At 62.3% G+C, this 13,558-nt stretch overlaps 1 protein-coding gene across 1 annotated transcript; it reads right to left on the bottom strand.

Moving 5' to 3' along the window:
• Nucleotides 1-5,644: 5,644 nt before the first annotated feature.
• On the bottom strand, nucleotides 5,645-9,463 carry MRPS24 (mitochondrial ribosomal protein S24). The gene is made up of 4 exons (XM_054018234.1): nucleotides 9,378-9,463; nucleotides 7,736-7,816; nucleotides 6,608-6,719; nucleotides 5,645-6,165 (listed from the first exon to the last, which is right to left on the bottom strand). Exons 1-4 carry the CDS (start codon nucleotides 9,408-9,410, stop codon nucleotides 5,882-5,884), a joined length of 510 nt encoding a protein of 169 aa, XP_053874209.1. The 5' UTR covers nucleotides 9,411-9,463; the 3' UTR covers nucleotides 5,645-5,881.
• Nucleotides 9,464-13,558: the final 4,095 nt, after the last annotated feature.

The following is a 13,558-nucleotide window of genomic DNA, read 5'->3' as shown; positions in this document are numbered from 1 at the left end:
TGATATCTGTGCCGGGCGCTGCCCAGACTCCGACCGAGATCAGGGTCTGCTGAGATGATGGCAGCTGACTCAGTGCGGAGAGTCCCTGCCCCAGGCAGCCCCCAGCGCATGGACCAAGGGAGCCCAGAGGTGGGAGCGATGCCCAGGGCTAGATGTTGATCTTGGAGTGAATAAGCCTCACAGGAGACGTGGGCTTTGGAGGGACTTGGGGTTGGGTGGGGCCTGCCAAGGTACAGAGGGAGAAGGGACTAGCTGAGAGGGGCAGGCTTGAGGGCTGGGTGTTCCTTGGCTCTGGCACAAGGGGACTCGGGGCTGATGGCAAGGCCCAGAGCTGCCTCTGCCCATGGCCTGGGGGCTGGCACCTGGCTCCCCCTGACTGGCACAAGGCTGGGGGCACAGCTCTGCCTCCTAGGACTGGGACCCTGGCACTGTCCTCGCAGGCTACCAGGGCTCTCAGCTGAGGGAGGAGGCAGAGCTAGACTGGGGAGCCCCCCCCGGTATCAGGGTCAGTCTCACCCAGCCAAGCAGCTCAGGGTGCCAGGGCCCTGCTGCCTCCCCCCACACAGATGCTCTCCAGGGACCCTGGTGTCCTGGCCACAGCTCCACTTCCTCCTGCCCCAGGCTGGGCTAGGGGTCAGGGACTGAGCTCCACGGAGCCAGATGGCCGGGCTGCTCCCTGATGCCAGCGGAGGGGCAAGGTCCATTGCTCCCCCTCCGTCCCCCTGGCACCGGAGAAGGGCAGCCAGGGAACGTGGGCATGAGCTGCTGCATGTGAACAGCCAACACGACAAGGGTGAGGTCCCAAGGGTACAGGGGGCTACTGCAGGGGCAGCGCTAGGGCAGAGGACATGCTGGGGGCAGCAGTAGGGCAGTGGGTACCACTGGGGCCACGACTCTCTCTGCTCCTCTCTCTCGGGCCATCGACCAAACTAGAATACTGCAGGTCGGGATTGAGGGGCACTAGCGGCATTGTGTGCGGGGAGCCCAGATGGCCCTCCTGGCACTGCCCAGGGTGCCCAGCTGTGGAGCACAGAGGCCCTGGCAATGGGGCAGGAATGTGTGCCCGGCAGAGCACAGAGCCCCGGACGCTTTCCTGCTTGGCAGCACCCAGCTGGCACCTGACCCCACACAGTGCTCAGGCCTGGGGGATGCTTTGCCGTTTCACGTGCACTTGGAGATTCACAGCCCAGCCCCGACACACGGGAACCAGCCCTGGCACCTGCCACAGGAACTTGCCACAGAGCAGGCCCGAGCCAGTGCCGCACCCTACCCTGGGGAACCTGCCTTCTCCCACATTGCACACACCCGCCTGCCACCCGAGCACTGTACCGGGAACCGGGAGTCCTGGCTTTGGAAGGGGAAAGGGGCTCCAGTGATTAGCTGGGAAGCAGGACTCCTGGGTTCTTTGCCCTGGGCAAGTCAGTTTGCTGCTCCTTGCCTCAGTTTCCCCAGCAGCAAGGTTACAGCCTCACTCCCTGCCTCAGTTTCCCCAGAAGCAAGATCATGTCGCTCCCCACCAGTTTCTCCAGCAGTGAGGTCACATCCCCTCTCCCTACCTCAGGTTCCCCAGCAGTGAGAATGATCCTGAGCAAATTAGTCTATGGGGCACAGTTGGGGTTGGTGTCAGAGGGGCAGGGAGGAGCCCTGCTGTGTCCTGAGACTGCTCCCTGCTGCCAGGGGTCAGCGCTAACTCGGGGGGAGAACAGCCCCTACTGCCCCACCCAGCCGGCTGCCACACCCTCTGTTCAGGTTTCCCAGCCACACACTGGCCAGGCCCAAGCTGGCTTGGCATGAGGGCACAGACCTGGGAACAACCCAGCCCTGCCCTGCCAGGAAAGTCAGTTTCCCACAGCTCATCCTTCACCCTCTGCCCCCCTTCGGGCGCCCATGGGAACGGTGCAGTAAATAGCTCAGCCAGGATGGGCGATTCTGCCTCACTCCGGTTTGCCTCACATGCTCGGAGCAGGCAGGAGCCCAGAGCGGGGTCAGGGCGTGCACCTGCCACCCGGGCTGCAGCTACAGAGCGCTGGCCCATGCCAGGGATGGGAGCGGGGGCAGGGAGACCCTGGGCAAACCGGAGTTTAGAACCCAGGAATCCTGACTGCCAACCCCCCCCCCCACCACCACCAACCACCAGAGCCCACTCCCCACCCAGAGCTAGGCAAAGAACCTGGCAATCCTGGTTCCTAATCCCTGGGCTGGGAGTCAGGACTCCTGGATTCTCAGTGGCTCATCCACTGACTTGCCATTTGAGCCTGCCCCCCCCGTGACTTGGTCTCCCCCTGTGCAGTGGGGCCAGTGCCCCAGCGTTCAGCTGGCTGGAGCAGCAGGAAACAACATTCTTGTTATTTTCAATGGTTCAGAGTCCATCCCACACCAACAGGCCCGGAGAGCCCTGCGACCCAGCCCAGCGCGTGCCATGCATGCCCCGTGATCCATCATGTGCAGGCCACTGCCCCCACATCCTCTTCATGAGACACGGGCCTCGCCCCGTCCTGGGAAAGAAGGGAAGGGTTCTGTGGAAGTCAGTGGATGAGCCAACTAGAACCCAGGAGTCCTGGCTGACAGCTCCACCCCTGCTCTAACCACTAGCCACTACTCCCTTTGCAGGGCTGGGATAGAACCCAAGTCCTGGCTCCTAGGGAGCTGTCCACTCTCCTCCCAGGCTGAGGCCTCTGACAGCACTCAGTGCCTTGGCAGGGCCCAGCTCCAGGCTGGGACAGGCTCAGGGCGGAGGGACCCAGGGGATCCCCCCACCCATCTCTAGGCTTCCTCCACGGGAGCTCTTGGAGCTGTGGCGCTCACTGGCCTGGCAGGGGGAGCCGTGTGGCATTGCGTGGTGGGTTCCGGGGGAGGCAGGTTGGTGGGGGGGAATCTCCTGCACTGGACATTGGCTAACTCCCAGTGAGTTGGTCTCACACCCCAAGATGCCAAAGGGCCCAATCCTGAGAGCAGCAGGACCATGGGATCGCAGGGGCTCGGCCCCTCCGAGGATTGGGCCCCTGGGCCCTGTGCATGGGCTGTGAATTGACACCATTGTGGTTTGTGGTGCCCACTCGGCAGTGGGACGCCCCCACTGGGACCGTCACACAAGAGCTGGCGTGTGAACACCATTCCTCCACCGCTCAAGGCTGATCATGGTGCAGCCTGCCTCCCTGTGGCTGGGGGCCAGCTGCCAGCTCCACCCCAGAGCAGGCTGCATCTCCCAGGTGTCAAGGGAACCCTGGGTATTTTCTTCTCCATTGCTGAGCTGCTGGCCCCTTGAGGATGGGCAGGTGGATGGTGCGGTACAGCCCCGAGAGACTCCTGCAGAACACCCCTCTGGGCCAGAGCCCCGTGTGTCTGCGCCCTTTGGTGTGGACACCAGGAAATGCTGCAGCAACATCTGTGGAGCCTGCCAGAGCTGGGGGCAGTGGCCAATCCATGTGCCCATTGCCCACACACCCTGGCAGCCATGTCTCTTCAGTGCTGAGGTCCTGACCAGTGCCTCATGCCCTGAGTCCAGCAGCACCCCACACCAAGATCTCCATGGCACTGCCACAGCCCTGCCCCTTTTCAGCCCACTGAGATCTGAGCAGGGCCCATTCCTGCCTCTGCTGGGCATTGATTGGCACCAGGTTCCCCTCCCATTGACTTACCCACCTCCCCGAGCCCCCTGGAACTCTTTTGGCAGGTCAGACCTTGCCCCCGCCATGCTCCTGACGGACCCCTCATTCCTACTGGTTTCTCTCCCTTACCCCTGCCCAACTAGGGGTCTGTACCCCTTCCCTCAGCCCCATTACCAGGCCTGGCCACCCAGTACCCCAGCCAGGGACACCAGAGCTTGGGGCCAGGTGCCGCTATCAGCAGAAGGGGTTCCCACCCCCTACCCCATTTTACAGAGCGGACGCCAATGCAGGATGTGACAAAGTGGAGATTTTCCCTAGTTATGTTGTATGTGAATCTTACTGTTTTGCATGAATGCTGTGTGTGCCTCAGTTTCCCTTTGTATTGCACCAATGTTTAGGTCAGAGGTGGCCAACCTGTGTCAGAAGTTAATATGCAGCTCCTTGTATAGGCACCGACTCTGAGGCTGGAGCTACTGGCGCCAACTTTCCAATGTGCCAGGGGGTGCTCCCTGCTCAACCCCTGGCTCTGCCACAGGCCCTGTCCCCACTCCACCCCTCCCTGAGCCTGCTGTGCCCTCACTCCTCTCCCTCCCCCCCCAGAGCCTCCTGCAAGCCATGAAACAGCTGAGCGGGAGGCGCTGATGGGGAGGGAGGGGGAGGCGCTGATCGGTGGGTGGGAGGTGCTGGGAGTGGGGGAGGGGAAGCTGCTGGGGGGCTGCAGATGTATTACTGTGGCTCTTTGGCAATGTACATTGGTAAATACTATCTCCTTCTCAGGCACAGGTTGGCCACCCCTGGTCTAGGTGGTGGGAATAAGCGTGTGTGACTTCTGTGGGGTTGCGCCAACTGCTTGCATGGATGATATGGCCGCCTCTTCGCAACCTGAGACCCAGGAGGGGGATGTGATCAGGTGACTCTTGGCCTGGGAAGTGAGACAAAGGCAGGAGGAGGAGACAGTCTCCTTGGGCACATGGCTTGGGGCACAGGGGGAGCTCTGGCTTTGGGCTCCCTCCCCCCCAAGATGGACTTGGCTGAAAGTCACTGATTTCTGTGCTAACAAGCTCTGTTCTACGCTGTGTTCCTCTCGACTAATAAACCTTCTGTTTTACGCTGGCTGAGAGTCACGTCTGACTGCGGAGTTGGGCTGCAGGGCCCGCTGGCTGCCCCAGGACCCCGCCCGGGCAGACTGGCTGCGGGAAGCACACAGAGGGGCAGGGATACTGAATGCTCCGGGGTCAGACCCAGGAAGGTGGAAGCTACTTGCTCTGGGCACAGTCTGCTCAGAGAGAGGAGGCTCCCCCAGAGTCCTGCCTGGTTTCGTAGGGAGCAGTTCCAGAGCATCGCCCCGGCGACTCCGTGACACAGGCCCCAATCCGCCACGCTGGCTTTCCCAGATCTGGGTCTGTGTGTAGGTCCCACAGGGATGGGGGGTTCTCGGGTGGAAAGGGGGCAGGAGGGAGCCCTCATGGACGTTGCCATGTCCCGGGGGGGGGCGGGGGGAGACACGGGGGGGATGCAAAGCTGCTGGCTCCCAGGCATGGGCAGCGCATGAACCGTGGCTGGGGGAGACTAGCCCCCAGCCCCGTCCCTTCCACCCGAGGCCACACCCCTTCTGCTACCTGCCAGAGCCCAGAGGGCCCCCCACTGTGGCCACCGGCCCAGTCCCATAGCTAACACCCCAGCCCCAAAGGAGCGCCATGAGGGAGGGTGGTGCACGACCCCAGCCCTGGAGCGCCGGGAAGGCAGGCGGCGCGCGGCCCCAGCCCCGGAGCATGGGAAGGCGGGCGGTGCACGGCCCCAGCCCCGGGAAAGCGGGCAGCCCCAGCCTCCCAGCTGGAGTGCTGGGGGGCTGGAGTTGGAGGACTGGAGTCACGTGCAGGGAAAGGTCACGGCATGGGGTGGGGCCATGCCTTGCTGTTTGGAGAGGCACAGCCTAAACCTATGCGACCCGCTGCCCATGCTCCCAGGCCCACACTCTGACCGCCCCGGGACCAAGCTGGGAGGAAACTGGGCTACGGTGACTCCAGAGATGGACGCAGGGGCCAGAGTCCTTTTATTCCCCGTTGCCGGGCCGGGCCACTGCTATGTCCAGAGCCACGGTAACACCCGCCCCAGAGCGCCCCACAGCCACCACCTGCGGGTCCATGGCCTCCTCGGGCCCATGCGGAGCCACTCTCCTGCCCCACAATGGGCCAGCAGGTGGCCTGGCTCGGGCACAGGAGCCCCACTGCTTGGGCTGGCCCAGGGGAAAGGCGGGGTGCCCCGCTGCAGGGCTACAGGTACTTGTAGATGACCTTCTCGGGCACGGTCTGCACTTCCAGCCGGACGGGGCACTTGTAGAAGAAAGAGAGCAGCGTCTCGGTGTAGCCCACCAGGAAGTAGAACTTGTAGGGCGGCAGGCGCTGCAGGAAGACAGCGCAGACGATCAGCACGTTGGCGCGGCGCTTCAGCACGATCTCATTGGCCAGGCAGCCGTGGAAGGTGCCGTAGATGAACTTGCGGATGAAGACGTCCTCCACGGTGCGCTCGGCTGCCCCACTCTCCCCGTCCAGGTTACCTGCAGGGCAGACAGGGCAGCGGGGGGTGAGGGGATAGCACCAGGCACACATGCCCACAGGGCACCTTTAAGAGCCGGTACCGGCAGAGCAGGGGGCTACATGGGTGTCCAGCCAGGGCACTGCATCAGGATCCAGCCAGGGAACACACATCTCCCTCCACTCCGCTCCCTTCCCCCACGCCTGGAGAAGATCTCAGGGGGGCGGGGGGAAGAACAGCCCATGCCCAGGTTGAAGACCCCTCCCACCCCCTTTCGTTAAGTCAGAGGGACCACACAACAGGGGGCGCTGTGGGGGGCAGCGCAGGGCACTGGCTGGGAGGAGGCACTCCCAGCTACTCCCTCCCCGGCCTCTCCCAGCAGGAGGCGCTGTGGGGGACAGGGCAGGTGCTGAGAGACGGGGAAGCCCAGGTACCCCCAGGCCAGCGGCTGGTGGGTCACTTACTGGTGTGCAGGGAGAGCCAACCCTTGCGATGGGCGATGTAGTGAGGCGGGTGGGCCTGTTCGTACGTCACCGGCTTGTCTCCTTTCCCGACTCGCACTCGGGCCGCCCGGTTCTGTAAGATAACACCCATGGGTGGGGGGTGAAAAACAACATGGGGGCTACCCCCGCTTGGCAGGGCCAGGAGCGGGGCACACATCTTCCCCTGCTCCATAGGCGTTAATAGCCCAGAAGGGCCGGGGCAGCAGATATTTCAGAGCGTTTGGCAGTACCTAGGGCCCAGAGCACTGACCCCCTGTTGCTAGCAGGCTGATCCCACTATCCACATGCCCCCTTCCTCGGGACTGGCTACGCCTGGCAGCAGAATGGCATGCAGCCTGTGTGAGAGGCAGCCTGCAGGAAGCTTTAGCCTGAGTGTTCATTTCCCTGCTAGGGGCGCCTCTGGGTCCTGCCCATCTGATGCCTCAGAGTGACTCACACTCTCAGCAGGCACCTCAGGGGCGCTGAAGGTGCAGACGCAGCGAAGAACAGGTGCAGCGAGGTGCAGGCTACAAAACTAAGCCCAGGAGCCGCTCTTCGACATCGACTCACTGAGCCTCCAGTCCCCTGCCACTCCTGGACAGGGCAGAATCACCTCATGTCCTGGGGGAAACTGAGGCATGGAGGAGAAAGGACCCACGCCTGGTCATCCAGGGAGTCAGTGGCAAACCTGCGTGTAGAACCCAGGAGTCCTGCCTCCCTGCCCTAACCACACCTGCCACACAGGACTGTTCGGGGAACACAGAGCTGGGGTGGACTCCACAGGAGAAAGCAAAGGCTCCTGGCACAGGTTGCTGGGGTACATGGGGGGTTTCCAAGGCCTCGCCCAGAACTCTGTGCCTCTGTCCCTGCTGGGGAGTGGCTTTGCTGGGTGGCTGAGGCCCTGTCTCACAGGCCCCTCTCCAGCTTTGGTTTTGCAGGTTCAGAGGGAGGGATGGCTGTTACTTACCTTAGAGCTCCTGGGATTCTTTGAGGGGCTGTCCATGGGATCCCACCGCTGGCACCTGCATCTCACAAGTGCACGAGCCATGTATGCCAGTGCTAGGATCCACACGGACAGACCCTCGCAGCAGCAGCCCGCTGTGCACTTACCTTGTGACACACAGCTGTGGTCTGAATAGCCCGGCTGCAGGAAAGGAGCCACGAGAAAGCGCCCCGGGTCCACAGAGCGGCCTAGCAAAGCAAAGCACAGGGTGTTAGGGAGCAGGGGAGGCGGCGAGTGTAACAGACCCCTGGTTGCATGCTGGGGATTGAACGAAGGAGCTGCAGCACCAGAGACACAAACCCCTGGACTGAGCTGCAGGAGACACATTCATGGGAGCCGGGAGCCAGCTGCTAGAACAGGGGTGCTGCATCCGGCCCTTCAGACGTTTTAATTTGGCCCCCAAGCTCCCACCAGGGAGCAGGGTCCAGGGCTTGCCCCGCTCCAGCGCTCCAGCCGGCTAGCGGGGTCAGGGTTTGCCCTGCTCTGTGCATGCTGTGGCTCCGCGCGGCTCCTGGAAGCAGCGGCATGTCCCCGCTTCGACTCCTACACGTAGGGGCAGCCAGGGGGCTCCACACACTGCCCCTGCCCCAAGCGCCGCCTCCAGAGCTCCCATTGGCCGGGAACCACAGCCAACAGGAGCTGTGGGTCAGCACTTGCGGATGGGGCAGCGCGCAGACCTGCCTCGCTACGGCTCTGTGTAGGAGCCGGAGCGGGGACATGCCGCTGCTTCCGGGAGCTGCTTGAGGTAAGCGCCACCTGGAGCCTGCACGCCTGAAGCCCTTCCCGCACCCCAACCCCCTCCCGCCCTCTGAACCCCTCAGTCCCAGCCTGGAGCACCCTCCTGCACCTCCAACCCCTCATCCTCAGCACCCCAACCCCCTCCCACCCTCTGAACCCCTCAGCCCCACCCCAGACCCTGCACCCTTAACCGGAGCCACACCCCCCCTCTGCACCCCAACCCTCTGCCCAGCCCAGAGTTCCCTCCCGCATCCTGGGCTCCTCATTTCTGGCCCCATCCCAGAGTCTGCACCCCCAGCCAGGGCCCTCATCCCCTCCCACACTCCAACCCCCAATTTTGTGAGCATTCATGGCCAGCCATACAATTTCCATATCCAGATGTGGCCCTCAGGCCAAAAAGTTTGCTCACCCCTGTGCTAGAACCACTGGAGGGAGACACGCCCAGAGTCAGTCTATTACTGTAATGCCCCGCCGGCCGGCTCCAAAGCCGCGGGCACCTCTGGGTCCTGACCATTCCTCCTGCAAACCCAGCTCCAGGGACACCCAGCGGGCCATTTCGGTGCTGGGCCGGTGGATTTTGATTAAATGTCCCGGAGTTGAGTTGCCAGGGTCGGCATGTCCGCAGGGCTCTGACAGCAGCCGGAGCTGGCTCCTCGGTGCGGCGGGTACTTGGATTGCCAACTCCCCGGGGAAAGGGGAGCGGAGCGACACCAGGGGGGGCAGCGGCATCCCCCTCTCCTGGTCCCACCCAGCCGGTGCACCCCCCCCGCCCCTTTGTTTCACACCCCCCTGCCCTCTCTGTGCTTGCACAGCCCTTGGCACAACGTACAGCGCCGTGCACATCCCCACGCGCTGGGCGCTGCCCAGCTGAATCAGCCACTAGCCTCGGCTCCGGCCCGTCGCGGTACGTCTGCCAGGCCCAGCGACCCCCGGCCCCACGTGCGCCGGGGGGCACAAGTTCCCGCGCTAGGCCCCGCCCCCAGGGGGGCTCAGGCCGCGGCGGCACCTCACCGTCAGGCCCCTTCCCCACAAGGGCGCCGCCATCTTGGAACGTGCCAAGCTCCGCCCACTGAGAGGGAGGGGGGAGCCAAACCGAACCAAACTGCACCGGGAAGGGGGCGGGGCCGGGGACGGAGCCGAAGGGGAAACCCCGCCCCCAAGGCCTCCTCCTGCCGGGCGGGGGAGGGGCGTGGGGTGCAGGGTGGGGCCGGCTGGTCGCTGCCCCCCCGCATTGCTCCCCTGGGCGGGGGCTCCTCATCAGCAGGCTCTGGGGGCGCTGGAGCGTCAGCCCCGGGGGGGTCCCCTGTGTCCTGCTCAACCCCTCCCCCGGTGCTGGCACGTGGGGCTCCCAAGAGTTTACACACACAAGTGGGTATTTTGTGTGTTACAGGAGCACCCAGTCGCCCCCACCGAGATCAGGGCCCCGTTGTGGCATGTTGGGGGTATGTATCCCAGCGTCCCTTGCCTGCAGGTTCACAGCTTTGGGGGCTGTTTTACACCATCTTGCCCCCTTGCTCTGCCCCTTGCCCGCCTGCCAGGGAAGAGCTGGCTGGTTTCTGGGGTCCTGGGAGTGGATCCCCAAAGCAGGGCCGTGCAGGCTGCGGTTAGCAGGGCATGTGCTCACACCCAGGGGCTCTGATCTCCTCTGGGAGCGAGTTCCGGAGTCCAGCCCAATGTCGTGGTCCCAGTGCCATGTGGCTGCAGCAGGAGTTCACAGGGAGACTCGTCTCAGGTACGCAGGACCTATCCCACGCTAGCAGGGCATAGTGTGCCCAGTGGGGTGGCGCCAGGGATTTCTCGGGGCTGGTTCCTTGGAGCAGTTGTTGAGCCTGGAGGTGATCAGTGCATGGATTGCTGTGTTCAGCTCTGTACTCAGGCCCTGATACCAGGGTGATGGGCGCAGAAAGCCTGTCTTGGTCGCAGATGGGAGTGGGCTTGGCTGTCAGCCTGGGTGGGCGAACATAACCAGCTGAGGGCAGGTGCCCTCCAGAGCCCCATGCAGGGGCCGGACCAGCCTCCGCCCCATTTGCAGTGGGGTCGGAGTGGGTCACTGCTGGGCCCTGCCCCAGGGAGCATTGTTACAGGGCCGACCCACTCGCAGGGCTGAGAAATAGGCTCCAGGCTTTGCCAAACTCGTTAAGGACCGTGCCCATGTGGGGCCCTGAGATTTCCGTGGGGACTGTGGGTCAGGGCCACGGTGTGTGGCTGGTTGGTTCTGCAAGGGGTTGGGGCCAGGCTCTATGCTTTGTGTGAGTCCCACTTTGGCTAGGGATGGGGGCGCCCCACCCACACCCTGGGGCCCCGGCTCAGCATGGGTAAGAGTGGCCTGCAGTGAGAGCAGGGCAGGGAGAGGGGTTGCTGTGGGGGGCAGCTAGATCCAGACTCAGAGGCAAGATTTCCCCACTGCCTCTGCAAACTGGGCAACCCCCATGGTCAGGGCACAGGGCCCATCTCTTGCTATGCCACCCCCTGCAGCAGAGAGGGCTGGCTGGGCCATGGGGCCTGCCCCCTACCCTGCCCCCCACGAGAGCAAGGCAGAGGAGCCTGTGGCAGGTAGTGCTGCCTCTGGGTGATCAGCGTGTGAATGGCCCAGGGCCCCGTGCCCACCCAGGTGGCCTGCCCTGGAGCACAGAGGCACACCTGCAAAACCTGGGGCTGGAGGGTCCAGCTTAATGGCAGGAGCAGGCGGGGCAGAGGTAGCAAGGGGGGCAGGGCACAGGGCATTGTAGAGCCCATAGGTCTGCAGGGGAAGGGGGAGGGGAATCCTGCCCTCTCTGATTTACAAGTGAGCCAGCTCTGCCTTTGTGTGTGGAGGGGGAGGGTTAGGAGTCAGGACTCCTGGGTTCTATCCCCAGCTCTGGGATGGGAGTGGGGTCTAGGGTAGAGCAGGGGGGCAGGGACCCAGGACTCTTGGGTTCTATTCCCACTTGGGGCTGCCTGGCTGCAGCACGGCCAGTGGGAAATAGTCATTGCTCCAGGCCCTTGCTGGTAACAGGCTGGGAGGCCTGGGGCTGCTGGAGGGTTGATCTGTAGGGATCCACATTGCATGGACCACACAGGGCCCGCGGGGCATGGAGAAAACCTGGCTCACGGATCACACCGGGGCGTTGTTATGGGGAGCTATCAGTGAGGTGGGATGCTTCTAGCGGGGTCCCCCAGGGCTCGCTCCTTGGGCCGAAGCTGTTCAATATTCTCCCCCCCGATCTAGTGGAGACTCAGATCTTTGCTGGCGCAGTTAGCAGGCAAGTGGAAGGCTGGGGCGGGTGTAAATCCTGACAGGCTGGGTTCCTGCGACGACGGAGAGACCTGCTGTGCCTATTGACCAGCAGCATCTGAACCCAGCCCGAGGCCAGGCAGCACTGCAGGGAACCCAAACTCCGGGTTTTCCCTGCAGGGTGGGAGATGGCGCCGTGGTGAGCAGGGACTCCAAGAAGGACAGGGGGGTTGTGGCTAATGAGTGCTCGGTGCAATGCTGCGGCTAACAGGGCTCCCAGTTGAAGGCCGTGAGCTTCCTGCAGGACACAGGCTGGCTGAGACCGTTACAGGAATCCCAGGTCCAGTGCTGGGGTCCACACCCCAGGAAGGGTGGGGGGCTACTGGAGGGCGTCCCAACAATCACCACAGAGCACGACTAACTCAGCCTATGGATGAGGAGGCCGAGAGGTGACGGGGCGCCGTGCCCAGGTCCTGCCGCATGGACGAGGATCTGAGTTTTTCCCGCATTCCTGGCAGTGACGGTTAAACACCAGGACAGCTCAGTTAGAAGGTGCTGGAATCGCCACATCCTGGAGTCTCAACACCTCGAGCTGATCGCTTTATAAGGGCTAGGCTGTAAGCCGGCTCCTGAGAGGAACTCTACAGCCCATGGGTCAGGTTGGGCTGGGGGGATCCCTTCTGGCCCCGGAGTCTGCGAAGCTGCGTCTCCCTGGCTGTTGCCCTCCATTGTGACCCTCAGCATGTGCAAAACGCCCTGCACCAAGATAACAATGGTAATCCAATGGCATGCTTCAGGGCTGCAGTTGATCACCTGCAGGGGTCAGGAAGGAATCTTTTGCCCAGTTCCCAACTGGTCAGACCCATCAGAGCTTGCCCACGGTGAATCCAGGACCCTGTGGCAGAGGGGGTGGGTGGCAAGTGTTTGGAGGTGGCACAGAGAATCCGTTCTAGATGCCCAGCACATGTGCCTTTCCCCCAGGTCAGACTGGCAGGGACCTCGGGAGGGGGGGGGGGAGGAATATCGCCTTCCCCTGCAGTTGGAGGAGCAGATCGCCTGCTGGCATCATCTGGGCATGTTGCACATGCTTAAGTCCCTGCCCTCTCAGGGGCCTCAGGCATGGGCGCCCCTGTGACGTTATTAATATGAACTGGGACCGTATACATCATTGTTGCAACCAAGGTCCTGTAGTGGCACCAAATCTTGTATAAAGGGGGTCAAATAAGGAGTCTAAGACAAGGTTATGCTTTGGTTATGATTCTGCTGTCTGTATGCATGTATAATTTTTGTATTTAAAGTTATAAGTATTGGCTCTATCCTGTCTATTTCAAACTTGTGCTATGCTTCTTGGGTGACACCCCCAACAAGTTGGTGTCAGCTCTGCCTAGCTTACTTGATGGCCCATTAAGGACTATCAGCTATACAATTGACCCATTGAGAGACGGCAGATACACCACGTGACTCAGCATGGGGCAAGCCTATGGACAGAACTTTAAGGTTTTTCTATGCCACGTGCTGGATAGCTTGTGTTTGGGACAAAGGCCTGGTCTACACTACGACTTTAATTCGGATTTATCAGCTTTAATTCGAATTAACCCTTTAACCGTCCACACAACGACGCCATTTAATTCAATGTAAAGGGCCCTTTAAATCGATTTCTGTACTCCACCCCAACGAGCGGAGTAGCGCCAAAATCGATTTTAGCAATTCGAATTAGGGTTAGTGTGGCCGCAATTCGATGGTATTGGCCTCCGGGAGCTATCCCACAGTGCATCATTGTGACCGCTCTGGACAGCAATCCGAACTCGGATGCACTGGCCAGGTAGACAGGAAAAGCCCCGCGAACATTTGAACTTCATTTCCTGTTTGCCCAGCGTGGAGAGCACAGGTGACCACAGATACCTCATCAGCACAGGTAACCATGCAGGCTGATAATCGAAAAAGAGCACCAGCATGGACCGTGAGCGAGGTACTGGAT

The sequence above is a fragment of the Malaclemys terrapin genome, chromosome 2 (assembly GCF_027887155.1).
Source record: "Malaclemys terrapin pileata isolate rMalTer1 chromosome 2, rMalTer1.hap1, whole genome shotgun sequence".
In the NCBI taxonomy this organism is placed as follows: Eukaryota; Metazoa; Chordata; order Testudines; family Emydidae; genus Malaclemys; species Malaclemys terrapin.
This window is presented reverse-complemented; position numbering and strand designations above follow the sequence as displayed.